The sequence below is a fragment of the Aphelocoma coerulescens genome, assembly GCF_041296385.1.
Source record: "Aphelocoma coerulescens isolate FSJ_1873_10779 chromosome Z unlocalized genomic scaffold, UR_Acoe_1.0 ChrZ, whole genome shotgun sequence".
NCBI classification, from domain to species: domain Eukaryota; kingdom Metazoa; phylum Chordata; class Aves; order Passeriformes; family Corvidae; genus Aphelocoma; species Aphelocoma coerulescens.
Window position 1 is genome coordinate 58722787 of NW_027184085.1, and position 16090 is coordinate 58738876.

At 37.2% G+C, this 16090-nt stretch overlaps 1 protein-coding gene across 7 annotated transcripts in view; it reads right to left on the reverse strand.

Annotated features, from left to right (window-relative positions):
• Nucleotides 1-414: 414 nt before the first annotated feature.
• The window catches only part of TNFAIP8 (TNF alpha induced protein 8), a 59273-nt gene continuing 43597 nt past the window's right edge, over nt 415-16090 (reverse strand). For 5 of the 7 annotated variants that reach the window (XM_069002052.1, XM_069002055.1, XM_069002057.1 and 2 more), the window contains exon 2: nt 415-2298. In XM_069002052.1, coding sequence (XP_068858153.1) covers nt 1733-2298 — 566 coding nt within the window. In that variant the 3' untranslated portion in view covers nt 415-1732. Of the gene's footprint in view, nt 2299-4977; nt 5392-14247; nt 14310-16090 lie in introns of those variants that run through there. The other 2 variants (XM_069002056.1, XM_069002054.1) reach the window with 2 other exon arrangements.

Here is a 16090-nt window from a genome sequence, read left to right on the forward strand (position 1 = left end):
ACATGACTTCTGATGGACAGAAACACAGTGTATTTACTGTTTACATAAAACATGGGAAGGGATCTTACATGATGTTCCTTCAGATGTCAACCTAATCATTTACTTCCCAGCAAATTTTGGTGTACTATCCTTACATCAGTTCCCGGTTGTTTCCAGACTAGTAGTACATCAATCTTCTCTCTCTGCTGAACACCAGTGGCTTCAATAAAATGAGTTCACCTTTTGAACACATTTCTATGGCACATTTCTAGAAATATTGAGAGCCTAATGACCAACCTAACATGAATAAAACTTAATTTTCTCTCTTAAAAATCACAAGTAATGCTGAAATCATATGTCAGATGCTGCAATGCTTTTGTTGCTGGCACAATTTAGAATTAAAAATGTGATAAGGGAAAAAAAAGACAAGATAAGTTTGGAGTGCAAATATTCTTTGGTTTACTCATTAAAACAAAAGGACACAGCAAACAGCAAAAACACTGGCAATTAAATAAACAGCAATTTCTTTATATGCTTCCTAACAAAAAGTCTTTGGCTGTTTGAAATGTATTAACTTCATGCTTTTAAGTACATTACAGTGTCTAGAAAGTCACATTTTTTATCCCCAATGTCAAGGCAGAGAAAAGATGAGGAAGAAAAAGAAGGATAAAAGGTAGGAAGTATGAAAAGAAGAAAAAATTTATTCAAAATTCCATTTTTCCATTAGTTAAATGGTATGTAACACAATGATAACACTAATTTCCGTTTCTAGTTTCATTGTACACAAAGCAAATTGGCTTGAAATTTATTTATCAACTTTGGTGAATTCACATCATCATACACATCAGACTAGTATATCAAATATACTGACTCGCATCTTTTTGAAAAGAATTGTGACCCTTCCAACCCAAATGATTGATTCTATGATTCTACTAGCAGAATTCTAAATATCTTAAGGAGTTGCACAGAGAAGTCACTGTGTTTTACCTTATCATAGGCAGAGTTAAAATTCTGTACCACAAGCGGTTTCTTGGGAATACTCTTCCCCAGTTCAACTGTTTTCCTGTAGCTTATTCCTCAAATAATCCCCATGTAATCAAAGGAAGCAAGCACCTGTGCAGGTCTATAAGGATCTCTACTTGAGAGATCCTGCCTTGCAAACAGGAAGTTTTCACCTCTGAGCTGGAGATGCACAAGCCTGCTGTTAAGACTCTATGTGACAGCATCACTGATTTTATTTAAAACTCAATGCTTCATAATGGCAACACTAGGAAGCTGTAATCTGTGCAGAGAGCATAAAAGACTATAAATGAATCAAATATGTCTATTTTACAAGTAAATGAAAGAAATTACAGAGTGTACCATCACCACGATAATCTGTTACTAAGATTACTGGATTCTGATAGTTTAGAATTAATTCTGTAAATCTATGAAAGATGCAGATTGTCTGACAGCATATTGTTTTGGTTTGTATATCTATCTTGCAAGACTTACTCTACTTGAACCATTCTGTTTGTCTTTATCAAGCTGTTTCCATAGGCAAAGCACAATAAAAAAAGTCATGTGCAGTTTTTCTTCCAGATGGACTGTGAATAGCAACAGATAGAGCATAGTAAGAAATCAATTAATAAAGATATTTAGGAAAGATTTGTCATAATGTAAAAAAACCTCTTTGCATGCTCCCTTATTCCTTCATAAATCAACAGTGTTCCATCTACAAATAACTCATAGGCAGCACCTCTAATACAAGTACTTATATGTTCCCCTCATCTAGCATTTTGTTGACCCCATCACAAAGTTTCTGCAAATGGGTTTTATAAGGTCCAAAAGGATTGTACAAGGCAGCCAAAAATTCACAATCAGAGAAGTGATCAAACACATTGTTGACGCGTCCGTGTGACTTCGCAGTTAGGTGACGCTGAATGATTTCATGAAGCAGCTCTCTACATTCGTTTAACAATTTGGACAAAAAGTTCCTGTCGAAGGTATAATCCACCTGATGGAAACTGACCACCGTCTTAGCCAGCTGATGAACCTTCTTCTTGAATTTCTCCATCAATGCTATTTCATCCTGATTAAATTGGTTGTTCCTGTAGAGAATTGCTAATTTGAGGACTATTTTAATGAGGTTTTTGATGATCTTCTCTGCTTCTTTTTTATTTTGTGTATATTCCTTTGTTACTCTGTAAAGCTCATCTAAAACATCACTGCTTGTATCATCGATCAAAGTAGTTGCTATTGACTTGGACACCATTTTCCCAAGGATCTTCTTCTGGGCCTGAATGGCCAGACTTTTGGAGTTGAAGACATCTGTGGCCACTAGGGGAAGAAAAAAAGTACACAGTCAGTACTTCCAAACAGACAGTCTCTGGACAGCAAGCTGACGAATATTTCCATATTTATACATTCAGTAAGTTAATCTTACTAAATGTCACAAAAATAATTCAACACAGTTGCAGGAAAAAAACCCATATTTAAATCCCTAAAACTTTTTTCTCTTTAGGTTTACATTCTTTCAGACTGTTTTACTTTTGAGAAAATACCAACTGAACTGGCATAGAAATGGTTTAGAAGATCTCTCTATATATGGGTAGATGGAATTTCAAACTGAGGCAATAAAACTGCCCTATTTGATTAGGTGAGTCACAAATCTAATCTGAATCTCGCATTCATAATGAAATCTGAAACCAGGATTATCCCAATGCCATAACAAATAACGACTGCTACTCAAATAAAATAATAATTCAGTGAAGAGACCATTACAAAGTCTTTTCCTGCTTAGCATTTTACATGATCAGTGAACGCAGACACCACACATCTATTAATTATTTTTTTTTTTAGATACCTCTTTTATACATATCTATAGATATCCATGTAGAAATATAAAAGAAAGGCAAAAATCCATGGTCAGCAAACAACACTGAGATTCTCTGGGTGCAATCTGAAGACACTAGTTTTCAGAAGAGCAAGTACAGATTAACATTTCTATGTCCTATACTTAATGGAGTAAAAGCAAGAAATTAACTTTCTAGGGATTGTCATAACACTTGTGAGCATAACCTTTTAAAAGTATCTTTCTGTGACCCGTGAAGTAGATCCTAGAACAGATTTCCACCTCTAAAACCATGTTCTATTGCACTAATAAACCCACTGACTGGTTTGTAATTCTGTTCAGATACTTAAAAGACCCCAAAGAGCCCTTCACAAACTTGACTTGTGAAATTTTACCATACATTCTGTCATCAGCAACAATTTTTTAAAGCACACTCCCTTGTCAGGACTCTCTCCAATAAGACACAGGTGAGTTCGCATTTTCAGGTAGAATTGTCTAGGAAATGGCTGCCTTTGTGCTGCAGCTCTCCTGGAGTCTCAGACAGGCCAAAGGAACGCTACATCTGTTTACATTTACTATACATATGAAAGGTTTGCTTAGCAAACACAGGGACTGGAAATATTTTTTTTTTTTTTTTTTTTTTTTTCTTTAATGAAAACATCAACTCTGCAGATGTCAGACAGTAAGTCCCTGAATTTGGAAAAGGTTTCCTCTTAACTGCTGGTATGTGGGCAGCTGGGTGTGTTCAGATGCAGAGTGCCTCAGGGGTTCCAGCAAATAGAAGAAACTTGTCCTTCAGGACATGAAACACAAATCTGTATTTTTAATTCAAGAGTATCTTTGAGAAACTTAATAACATGCTCCTTTTATTATCATCCCAAAAACTTTCAAGCAGGTTTGTTTCTTAAAACTTTCAGTGCATATCAGTATTTTGTTTTGAAGCGTGAAGTGTCTGAGCACATTTTCTAAAATCTTTACTACAAGAGGACACTCAAAAACCAAAGAACCCCTTGTTAACTATCTTGGGCAAAGCACTCAAGATCACAAGACAGACACACTTCTCAACCACAAAGACACAGGAAGACATTAAAGATGCTGAGCAATCATTCTGAACTGAAAATATTTAATTCACTTACTGTGTTTTTAAATTTAAAACTGCAATTGTTACTATTAAAGTAAAACTAATCCAAGTTTTCCAAAGGGTGGTCAAATATTAGAACTCAACAGCCAATGCTTTACAACGATCTACCGATAAATGGTAACTTTTTTTTTACCTTCCAAATCAGGAATATCAATTGTTGTTTCGTAACTTTCATTTACTTAAAGTCTTCTTATTAATGCTCATGATGTCTTCCTTCTGACACGCTACATGTATATAGATGTTCATACTAATAGCAGTTGCTGTTTCAATGTATCTTCCAAAAATTTGCAGTGAAAAACTTACATGATACAATATATCTGTATTTTTAAGCATTCTTTCCCAGGATGCTGTAGGCGTTATTTCTTATAAAATAATATCATAGCGAATGCTCCACTGTACTTCCAGCCTGAACAATTCTATCTTTTTAAATCCACATAACCTGTCTCCAGAAAGCCATGCAAACACTCAGGAATGGTCCTAACATCATAACATGCAAAGTATCAGTTATGAGAAACGGAAAACATAGCAGTTTCCTAAATATCATACAATTTTTGAACAACAACAACAAAATCTTACGTTACATAATTTTACATTTTACAAAATACAGCTCAATATGTAGGTACCTCTGCTAACCAAAACAGGAATTGCTCCATTCCAAAAGCTGTTGAACTCTTAATGGTATTTTTCTAAAATCTGTCCAAGTTTTGGGGCTATCCAGCATGGCTTACTTTCTATCTACTTTGCTATAAATGCCCCAGAAGTTAGCTTCATTTTCCTATGCTGTTACATGGGTTCTAATTTAATTACTAAATATGTAAATTTCATACTTCAGGATTTCAGCCAATCCAAAAAAGGAACTTGCTAACTGTTTGTATTTTATAATCAGAATTTTTCCTCCTTACCAATGACAGACTTAAAATGTATTTCACAGCTTGAATAAAAATCATTTTAAGCAGTAAGATTATAGAGCTTCTTCAGAGTGAACACACATACTACCTTAAATAACAGTAAAACTATTACTTACTTGTTCATCTAATGTAATTGCAGTTTTTATTGCTGACAGCAGAAAGAGAAGCAAAATACCCAAGGTGAAGACTGGCCTGAGGTTTATTTATTCTGGTAAATCCAGCGCACACTTTATCATGTGCTTTGAAACGTTGTCAGAAGCTATCACAGAGTGAATATGGGGTTTTCCTCCTCGCTGTAACAGCAGCTCTTCTCAGCTACCTTTTTCTCCTGCCTGCAGTGCTTCATTTTGCTATGGCACCTCAAAATGCAAAAATACATCACAATGGTTTCACTTCCTTGAAGAGAGAGCTGAAAGGAAATTGCAGCGCTGAGCAAGCAGTGCAACACTAGGGCTGTTCCTGCCAACTGACAACTGGGACAATTCACAGACAGGGAGGGAGAAGAAAGGTCTTGTGACTTGAGAGGACAGGTGACGTGTCAAGAAGAGGTTAAAACATTAACCTGGTATCTGCGAGTGGAGATGCTCAGTGTATCAGAGGTGCCTGACTCACAGGTCATGCTGGGGAGGGCAGCGTTCCCAATGTGAAGGCTGCCGAGCACCCCCTTTCAAACTTCTGACTGCAATTTCAGATATGAGCACCTGAAAATGCACATTTATACAACTACTTAGGGATGACTGTATGTAGCCACCTTCTGAAAGCGATTGCAGCAGCTGGCCTGGATATCTGATCACACCTTTTGTATCGATGGGTTACATCCTTGCACTCTAAACTGAAATAGTGTCATTTCTCTGGTGACCTGCAGGTAATCCCACCAATTTTAAGCACGTCACAGTTTGGTTTACCTCATGACTGCTCTTTATAGCTCCAATTTCTTTCCTCTGCAGTTTTACACTTTACTTTTTGAAAGGTTCTAATAAAAAAATAACCCTTTGAAATCAATAGAATGCCATTTTCTGCACAAACTACACGTATAAGCATGATTATGTGCAGTAAAGCCACACCTCCACAGAGGAAAGTAGTCCAAGAGGAAAGGCTCTCAGAGGAAATCCTGCTTCCATTACTTTGAAATTCGCAAGATCAATCTTAGGAATAATGCAAACACCTGCAAAATCTCCTAATTCATGATTTAGATGACCAAACAAGGTGCTAGAGACAGCCTCCTGTGAAAGTTGTGAGTTTAGTGATTATGAAACATCTCGATTTTTGAAGCCAAGCACACAGTATGCTAGTTTAATGTGGTATTTTGTGTTTATTAAAATGAATAAATACTGGACATGTAGAATTCTGGATGTGCTTTTCCCAAAATATTTTACCATACAGAAGGTTTTCCTTAAACTGTGGTGGAAGTATAAACTTTCAGTGACAATTGTGGTTAATAGACTCTCAGGAGACTGCTATGAAAGTACAAGAAGGCTCATATTTATGGCTGCAATGCTGACTTTTCCCTCACATGGAAGCTAGCACACCTCCCTCCATACTGTGGCAAATGACTATTACACTATTACCACATACCCTATGTGTCAACTCTATTTAAAATTAAAAAAAAAAAAAAGAAAAAAAAAAGAAAAAAAAAGGTAGGATTTGGAAAAAACCCAACTTTTTTTCCACAAGACAACAGTCTATGGTAGATTCAACATCACTTGCAGCTGAGTGTACGCAATCTCACTTACATTGACAATGAATACTTGAGTCACTGAGTATTTTTAAACTTCTCATAATGAAGGAGCAGGAAAACAAGGCATCCAGCAAAAAATTACAGTGAACCATGTTAAATTCCATGGTCAAGTTGAGAGCTGAGCTTTCTGATACTCACTGTGTTGATACGACAGTTCTGAAGGAAGAGAAAATAGGACTGTGAAATGCTGCTGCCTGAGACCCAGTTCTCATTTTAGTGACTTGCACATCACGTGCTGCACTAGTAAGGCCCAAAAATGACAAGGGTTTTTGGGTAAGGCACAAAGAACACTGACATGGGCTTGGGAAGAAAGAGACAGCACTGACTGAGAGCTTCAGGCAGCATTTAAAAGATTATCACATAGCATTGAGAAACGTGGCAATGGACTTCCTGCTAGGAATCCTGTGTACGATGTGTGTGTTTGCCTCTCTATAGACTGTGTGTGAGAACTACAGCTAAAAGCCTGCACATACAAATTGCATGTTCAGTCAGACTCCTGCAGTGAAAGAGCACTATTTCCCCAGAGGGAGGCAACTTGAAATCAAGTGGAATTGACAGCGTTATGCTCTCTGAGTGTATGTGACCATGAGTCATGCACCTCCAAAATCATGAGATTGCCTAGATATGAAGGGATAAGAGAATTACTGAATTTTTAATCTTTTCTTGTCTTCTGCTTTCTGGGTCTTTACAGGTCTACCCTTATTTTCAGGAATGATACAGGGCAGAAACATTAAAAAAAAAAAACAAATAGAGAAGTATATAAATATATTAATTCATATATATAAATACATGACTTCAGTAAGGTAAAGCTCCAATGGTGATAAACCACAAGAGCTAGCATCAGTGAACAAACAAGTCCTGAAGTACAAAATAGACAGAAGTACTCTAAACCTATTACCAGGGCTGTAACAATTTTCACAATATACTTATTACATGACAATATGATTTAAAAACTTGAGTGGCAGGATACAGATTATGAATTCTTCAGATATGAATAAGGTAAGTTGATTTTTCTAGCTACCACATGATATATATAGCTTCTTCTTAATAACCATTTGACTGAGTGAGTCACAGTTTCAAAAAGGTTTTTTAATGCTGTTTTCTCTTTTCTTTTTTAACAGAAGAATCAGTGTTTTGATTCTTATCTAAGTGCTTCAAAGTTTCCTGGGTGAAAGGTATGTTAAAATCCTTACAATCCTTCCAGAAATTCTTCCAGAATTCCTTCCAAAAATACAGCAGTTCTCAAATGGCCACTTCAGTATATAGGCCAGTCTCTACAGTCACAAGCATTTGTTCACTTGTTGGCTTTTCAAAAGCTGATGAAAACTGAGGCTTGTATCAGACATGCAAGACCAGAAGCACTCGGAGAGCTTTCACTCTTCAACCTCAGACACTGGGACTGCAACTTCACAGCTGGCCGAGGGCAGGAGTGGGAAGAGACCAGGACAGCCACAGAGGTTATTGACAGAAGGATGTCAGCAGGGCAGATAGGCTGGGCAAGCACAATCAGGCAGTGGAAAACCCAGAGAGCAAATGGCTAAGTGCAGAAGGAGGAATGAAAAAAACACCCTCAAACAAGGGGCCTGTACAGTACTTGCTTCTTTCACATATACCTCTACTTTTTAAATTGATGTACACAAGGTCCTTATTCGAAGATCAAATATTTTACTTGGCACCTTGTGTTTAAAAAGAGGGATTTATATGTGAATACCAATTTTAACTAGAAAACAGTTTAAACTAGAATTTTCAGTGCATACAAAGCATTCTTTCATAAGAAACATTGGCCTACAGTTCTCCTAACAGGTAAAGTAAATTGTACTAAATTCTCGCTTGCCATAATTGTTACCGAGTGTATTAATGAGAATATTAATTATTCAAGCAATGTGCACTAGTTCTAGCACTCACATTGGAAGACCTTTAAAACAAAAAACACCCCATCTGAAGCCAAGCCTAATGCATGGCAAATATTGCATGAGCAGTCCTACTAGATTTGGAAATCAGCTATAAGGCTGCGAGTCACTCTGAAGCAACAGTTAATCAAGCAATTTCAGAAAAAAAATGTGGGTAATGAAGCATTTTTGAAAATACAGAGTATATCTGACCTGCATACTCATACTGAAAGTGAGCATATATTCAGCTGCAGAAACATGAGAAAAATAAAAGAAAAGCCAGCACACACCATTTAGAACAGCTTCTTCTCACTCAATAAAATGCTGAATAAGTCATTGCCAATATGTTTGCAAAACGCATGTGATATTGTCAAATGCTTCTGGATTTTGCTATTTAATTCTAACATTAGTCTATTAACATGTCCAAAATTTTATCATCAGGAAAAGATTCTAGCTGCAAAAACAAAACCGAACCATTAAAAAAACCCAGAAAACAAAATACTTTTTTGATCAAGAGGTGAGAAGAATTGCCAAAAAATGTACCTGAAGGTTAAGGCTGGGTAAAGTAGCAAGGAATGATGCTATTTCCAATAAGAATGCTGCAGAGTTTTGCAGTCCCATGGGAACAGCCAGTGCCAACAAGTTATTCTGGTTTTACATGCTTGTGCTTCCCACAGCCAGCCTGTGCATCACATGATACATATACTGTAGCTGATTTAGAAATTTTAAAAAGCCTTCTAAAAGCCATTTTTCCCAAAACCTCTGCATGTATTTTAATTAACAGTGTAGCTTTAAAGAGAAGGAAAAAAAAAAATCAGATTAACTTCTGATGACAGCTCTCAGAATACTTCAGAATACGTTGGACATTAAACCGAGAAAATGACAGTCACACAGAGCAGTGCCATGAACTTAATTTGGTATTTCAGTCCTCTGCCACCATGTGTTATCCTTGCTGGAATGTAACAACTGGTGCAGTGCTGTTAAACACGCAGCCTGTATATTTCAGCTGTTGGCTTTTCAGGGCTGTATCAGGTTCCTCTCTATCTACCAGGTGTCCATGCACAGTGAACACTAATACTGACAAATCTTTTCACAGGAAATAAAGTGTGTCTTACGTCCTTCATTCCAGTCATTTAAATGCAATGCAGGTACTCTATATTTTGTTCAGCCTTAGAAACAAATACCAGCCTGCAGCAAGGCAACAGTGCAAAGCTCCCTAAGCCAAGTGGAACCCAAAACCTGACGTTTAAATAAGTGGTACCTAATTGCTCTTACAACCATCCTGGCAAAAAGAATGTTTTCTCACAAAAAAAATCCCCCAAAACACTTAGCTGTAGGCACAGGACCTACACACATATAAAAAAGAGTTCCTGGCTTGAACACAGGACAACGTCTGAGGCCAGCAGCCCCGGAGAACTTGGAATCCATTGGAGAAACTTAAATTTGACACAGGGACAGGGGTAGAATTTAAGATTAAGATATGTGTTGCAAAATACAATGAACTGGAAGGTTCAGACAAGATGACAATCTGGCATAAGAGGGACAGGGAACTCAAACACAAGGAAAGTCACAACCTGGCTGTCAAAATGCAAAGGGCATGTATTTGAATCACATGTAAAGAAAGTCAAAGAGGCTTCAGAGAGTTCAAATGAACGCAGAAGTTTGTGAGGGATCTTACAATGTCTTTGAAACTAGTTAATAATGTTTTTCCTGTATTTCTGGTTCTCTGTTCTTCTCCCTCTCAGTCTGTAGCTACACTGTTTCTTACAGAGAGGGTGGGAGTCCCTTGGTATCTGTCTCTTATTGTAATGTTTAAAGTACACTGGATTGCTACTATTCACTTTATGTGTGTGTGTAAATACATATTTTTAAAAATATATATATGTGTATATATATAAAACTAACTTCCAAGGTACTGAAGACTGTCATAGCTACAGGTCAGCTACATAAAATCTAGTAGTGATTCACAGGGCTTTCAGTTCTCAGGTGTCTGGTTGATATATTCATTTCCAATATCATCATTGAAATGTAGATTATAAAACACAAGAAAATATGCCATCTAACAGTTTTACTTATCAGATATTGGCTGATTCTTTAGGCCTAAGACACTAATGACACCCTTCATCTCTTCTTCAGTTTTTAATTTTTCACTACCCTTTTTCCTGTCTTGTAGCACAAAGGATAAATTTCATGGTATTCAGTGTGTGGCTCTACAGAGAATATGTGCTTTGTCTACCCTTCCATACCAGCCACTCATGGTATCTGTGATTTTGAAAGACTACACTTGGTGGCTGAAATGGTAATTTTCTCTGCACACCTAACATGTGTACTTTACTCTCCCACAAGGAGCAAAATAAACTAACCCCTGGGTTTTAAGTTCTTTTCCCAATATTTAGCAGCTACAGCCTGTTTCTGTATCCATACTACAACTACCATGACCTTTATCCAAACATCCAGTTGTGAAACCAGTGGTTGAATCTTTTCTTCACTTCTCTACTCCCTCGCTGTCAGCTCAGAACAGGCTCTCCAAGACCCAAGCACACAGTTAATCTTTCAAAGGCTTTGCTTTGATTCCTCTTCGTTTCCACTAGTGCCACCCAAACCCGCCTTTAAAATATTTGACTTAACAACACCAAAATTCTCAAACATCAATTAAGACTGTCAAAACACCAGTCCAGCTCCCTACATATTTTAAGAGTTTGGTTTTGCTTTCACTAATGTCATTAAGTTCTTGTGGAATATAAAACATAAGAGAAAAATTAGGTCTTCAATACTGTTAGCAACTTAATCTTCTGTAAAATTGAACCTTCTGGTTAAACATGTCTGACACTTTCATTATCTTTTCCATCAGCAAGCGGTATTATTTAGACACAGAACTTTGTTATCTAGCAAAGCAGTAGTAATCCTATTTATTTTTAAAGGTCGCAAGTATATTTACTGACTAAAAACTCGACAGCCTCCAGAGGTCCCTTTCAGCCTCAAATCTTCTGTGATTTGTAAAACCTGCATCTACTTTGTAATTCACTTCTTGGGCCAAAGCATATGAGACTTGACTGCACTGTTTTTTACAGCTATTGACTGCTGCAGAATATGACCATTTAGCTTCTTTGCTTTGCACTGGCATCAAATGACATTTTTAACTAAGCAATGGACAGCACTGATCAACTATGAAGGGACATACAGTAGCAGGAAAGGTTGTTGTACCTTGAGATTTCCAGACTATTGCCCATAGTAAGAAGGAGGGAACACAAATTTGACCCTGGAGAAGGAAAGCCCTCAAGTGGTGAATAGAAACACCATCAATCTAAATTTCAAATACACATATGCCACTGAAATAAAAATGTCAACAGTTGTTCTTTTCCTCATCGTACTGCTGTCCTCTCCTCCCCAACTGCATGGCATTAGGTAACAAGCCACAATAAAAGGATCAACATTTAACTGCAAGTTACATCTCTTTCAACTGATTTTGATACCAACTGCTTGTTGCAAAGAAAGGTGAGTGTAATCATACATCCAGGATGCAATGTCTTGCATCACAGAATTTAAATCTCTAATTTCCAGAATTGAGGACAAGGCTGTGAGCTTGATGAGGACGTCATAGCACCAGGCAAATGTTATTCCTACCCCTTCCTGAAGTATCCACAACTTCTGTTCACAGATACTCAAATTTATGATTCACTGTTTCAAGTTCCTAAAGTAAAGTCTACATCACTATTTCTCAGTTAATGTTTTTAAAACAAATGTTTTTAAGTGAACAGAAACATCCATTCATTTTCTTATTTGCAAGTGGTGAAAAATAGCCCTTGGAATCAGTAGCTGAAGTATTCACCAATGTCATCTGCTTACTTCTGTTAATATTAAACCAAAATTTTATTCTTTCTATAAATAAAATCTTTGTAGAATAGTTTTGTGAGGTGACATAGTAAAAGCAAAAACCATTCCTCATGAAAGCCTCAGATTTTAAAACAATAGAGTTTCTGCATTTTTCAAAGTTTCCTCCACACCTCTTTGAAGTTAATTAAGTGGATGCTTGTCTGTGCATGCACTAAGTCCGTGCTTTATTAATTCCTGTATGAATGTAAACATTTTGGGATAGAGACTTGAGGGTATCACATTCTTAGAGATCCACTGAAATCCCAGGGCAGCTAGAAATGCCTTAGAAAAACTTGCCATTACTGGCCTTTATAGATACATAAAATCATCGCAGAAAATATCCCTGGAATTTCAGGTTTCAAACTTTTCAAGGATAAATGCTCTCAAATAAGCAAGGTGCTTATTCCCACTTTACTGCAATTTATTCTCATTACTACAAACTGCCAGCAGGAACAGGATTCTCTGCAGACACTCTGACATTTGTATATTATATGTCAAACTGAAAGGTAGCTTTTCCTTATTGCTATGCAAAACAGAATATCTGATCTTTCACCACTAATCTGCATAGTTACAAACACTGATACTAAATTCTGCAAAAAGTAGGGAAAATTAAATTAGTTCATACAGTGTGTATCCAATCCTCTATATTGCTTCTGCTGAAACAGTTCTGTAGGGAAGGTTTTGAATCCCAAGTTCTCCAGACTGAGTCCAACATGACACCCAGAGACATGAGCTCTCTATTTCCCACTGTCAGGGAATCTTAGCAATAAGAACAAAATTTGTGAGAAAACCTCCCGCAGTCATGAATGTACAATGAATACCTCAAAGAACAGGTCTCTCAGTTTCTCTCCTTCTCCCTCAAAGTAAGACTGTCCCCAAATGACAACAGGGTTAACGCTTGTGCTTTTGCTGACATGATGGTTAATACAACCAAGTTTTTGGCAATTGCATTTTATTGCTAATCCCACTGTGTATCCTGTTCTGTAGTCAGGACAGAATGCGTCCACAAAACAGGAAGTGTACACCTAGCATTAAAAAACACAAGCAGCTCATCAAATACAATTACGCAAACCAAGAAAACATGAACATCTGTAACTTTCAGATTTCCGACCACAAAAAAACACCTTATTGTCAGTATGTATAAGGCTGTTCTTCAGATTAGTGCAACTCATTACTACAACTGAAACACTCATTTCTTACATTTCTTACAAACTCATAAACAGCAATTGCTACTAACAACAGTTCTACTGCTGGATATTACCGGATCTATGAATTCCTAACCAATATGCAAACATGAAAAAATAATCTTTAAATATGAAAAAAAGTAATTTTTGCTTTAAAGCCATTACGAAATAGATTTTAACCTACTACTTCTGTTGAGTATGGAAAAATGAAAACCAGTAGTTGTTTCATGAAATAGCATAAAAATCTTTCATACCTCTTTATGAAATGCTTTCCTCTTACCACACTTTGTAATCTAATTGTAGCAAAAAATCAGTCCTGAAGTTTGCAATGAAACCTGCAATATAGTTTTCATTTGCTTCATTTATTATTAGAGTGACACTAAATGACTGAGTGGAGAGGGGATGCATTTTGCCTCTCAAAAGGAGCATTTAAGAACCCTTCCAAAACTGTAATATTTGGTGGAAGATGTGACCAAATGATAAATCAATAAAAAAAACTTATGTGTGTTTTTGAATAAAAATTGCAAATTACAATTAGTGTTTCAGCATTACATTTTCCTTAAGCTAGTCCTGCCTAATGTATTACAAAACACTCATTCTTAAAAGCAATTCATTTAACCTGTTACTACACTTGGAAATAGTACTGGTAAAGAGTACAGCTTTACCAGACATTTGTGCAAGGCCCCTCCCTCACCCAAATACCTCTTTTGATTCTGCAGAGATTTGCTGGCTTTTGCTCCTGGTCTCTAACCTCTGTCTCATTTGTGGTAGTCCATAGTTTGCCAAGTCCCCAAAGAAAACAACCCACAGGTGTAAGTACTATAGTACAGCAAATGCTATCATCAACATAAATGAAAGGAAGACTGGGAAACTTAAGTCTCCAGTACAACAAACAAATCTGGAAGATGAAAAAATACTGGTAGAGCAATACTGTGAAAAGTATTGGGCTCCTCAGTATCTCCCCAAACAAGGAGCTGACAAACTGAAGCAGGTCCTGCAGACTGTCACCAGCATGGTTAGGGACGTGGAGCGCCTGAGACAGAAGATGGGTTGAGAGTGCTAGGCTTGATCAAAGTAACAGTGGCCCTTACCAACATAGGCAACTTGTTAGCAGATAGTTACAGAGCAGACAGAGCCAGGCTCTTTTTGAGGATGCACAGCAAAAGAGAAGAGGGCAAGAGACACAAGCAGCATCAAGAGGAAGTCTCATTAGGAATGACCGCCTTCACAGCAAGTGTGGCAAACACTGAAGTACTAGAGAAGTGGTTGCTAGGGAAGTGGTGCTACCACCACTCTCTAAGACACTATCAGCATGACTGGAAAACTCCTGAGCAACCTCATCTAACTTTGAATTTGGATCCAGCTTTAAAGCTGGCTCTGCCTCCAGTGGAAGGTTGTGCCCAGTGACCTCCAGAAATTCCCTAGAGCCTCAGTTAATCTATGATTCTCTCTATCAACCAGATAGCTCAAGGGACTGTATCTTATTTGAAACTAAGCATGTGAACCTTGCAATTCATTTTGGATTAAAAGGTTTGATTGCATAAGCATAATTATATTAATGGAATTTTCTCAAAGCAATCTAGCATTCAACCCAACAATCACAGCTAAATTGTTAACCTGCTAAGTTTCAGTGATTCTCTGAAGTAATCTATCAGCTACAGCCTGTGTTTATCCCATCACCTGTGCTCAAATTACCACCTAGCTTCCTCATCTGATCCAGCTGCACAGATTAATAAATACATGAGGTACAAAGTGTCCTGCAGAAAACAACTACTGCATATGGACTTCCAAATGTGTTCTACAAAAAACACCCACCAGTTCAACTAATTAAATTCTGAACTTGTAGGAAAAGCAATCAGAGTGGCCATCTGATCCACTCACAAACAGGTTATCACAAAGATGACCCTGATGTGGCCAGGAACATAAAAACTACCATTCTTTCAGTTTTGAAGGGGAGAGGTGCAGAGCTGCTTACCGAGTCTTATGGCTTAACAGTCTGAAGTCAGTACTCTCACTGATAGATTCAAGGACCCACATCTCCATGGAGCTGCAGCAGCTGTGCTACAAACCACAGCAATTGTTGTCCTGTCCTCACAGCCCTGTATTTTCTGCATCTAGATTCATTAAACTATCCCCCAAACTACATTTAAAAAAAAAAAATCTAGCAGTTCCAACTTGCCTGTGTACTGTACTCTCACTCCTCTAAATTTCCCATTGCTTCTTTTTCATTATGGTTTTACCTTCTTGGTTTTCCTTTTGCCCTGCTATTTGTAACTCTGGCAACGCTTTTCTCATGCATATGTGATAAGGTATTACAGCACCTGGTTAGTAATAATTCTTTCTAACCTCTCACAAGCTTATTTTCCTTTGTCCTTCTTTCCTGTACTAGAGGGATACTTTTTTCCCCATCACCCTGTCCTATTAATTTTGAATTCTAATTAACTACAGAAAGGATTGCACAAAATGCCAAATTGTCAAAGCATTGCTATGATTTACAAAGCTGTGTACATGGTATGTATAACCATAGCAATCTTTTCATTCTCTT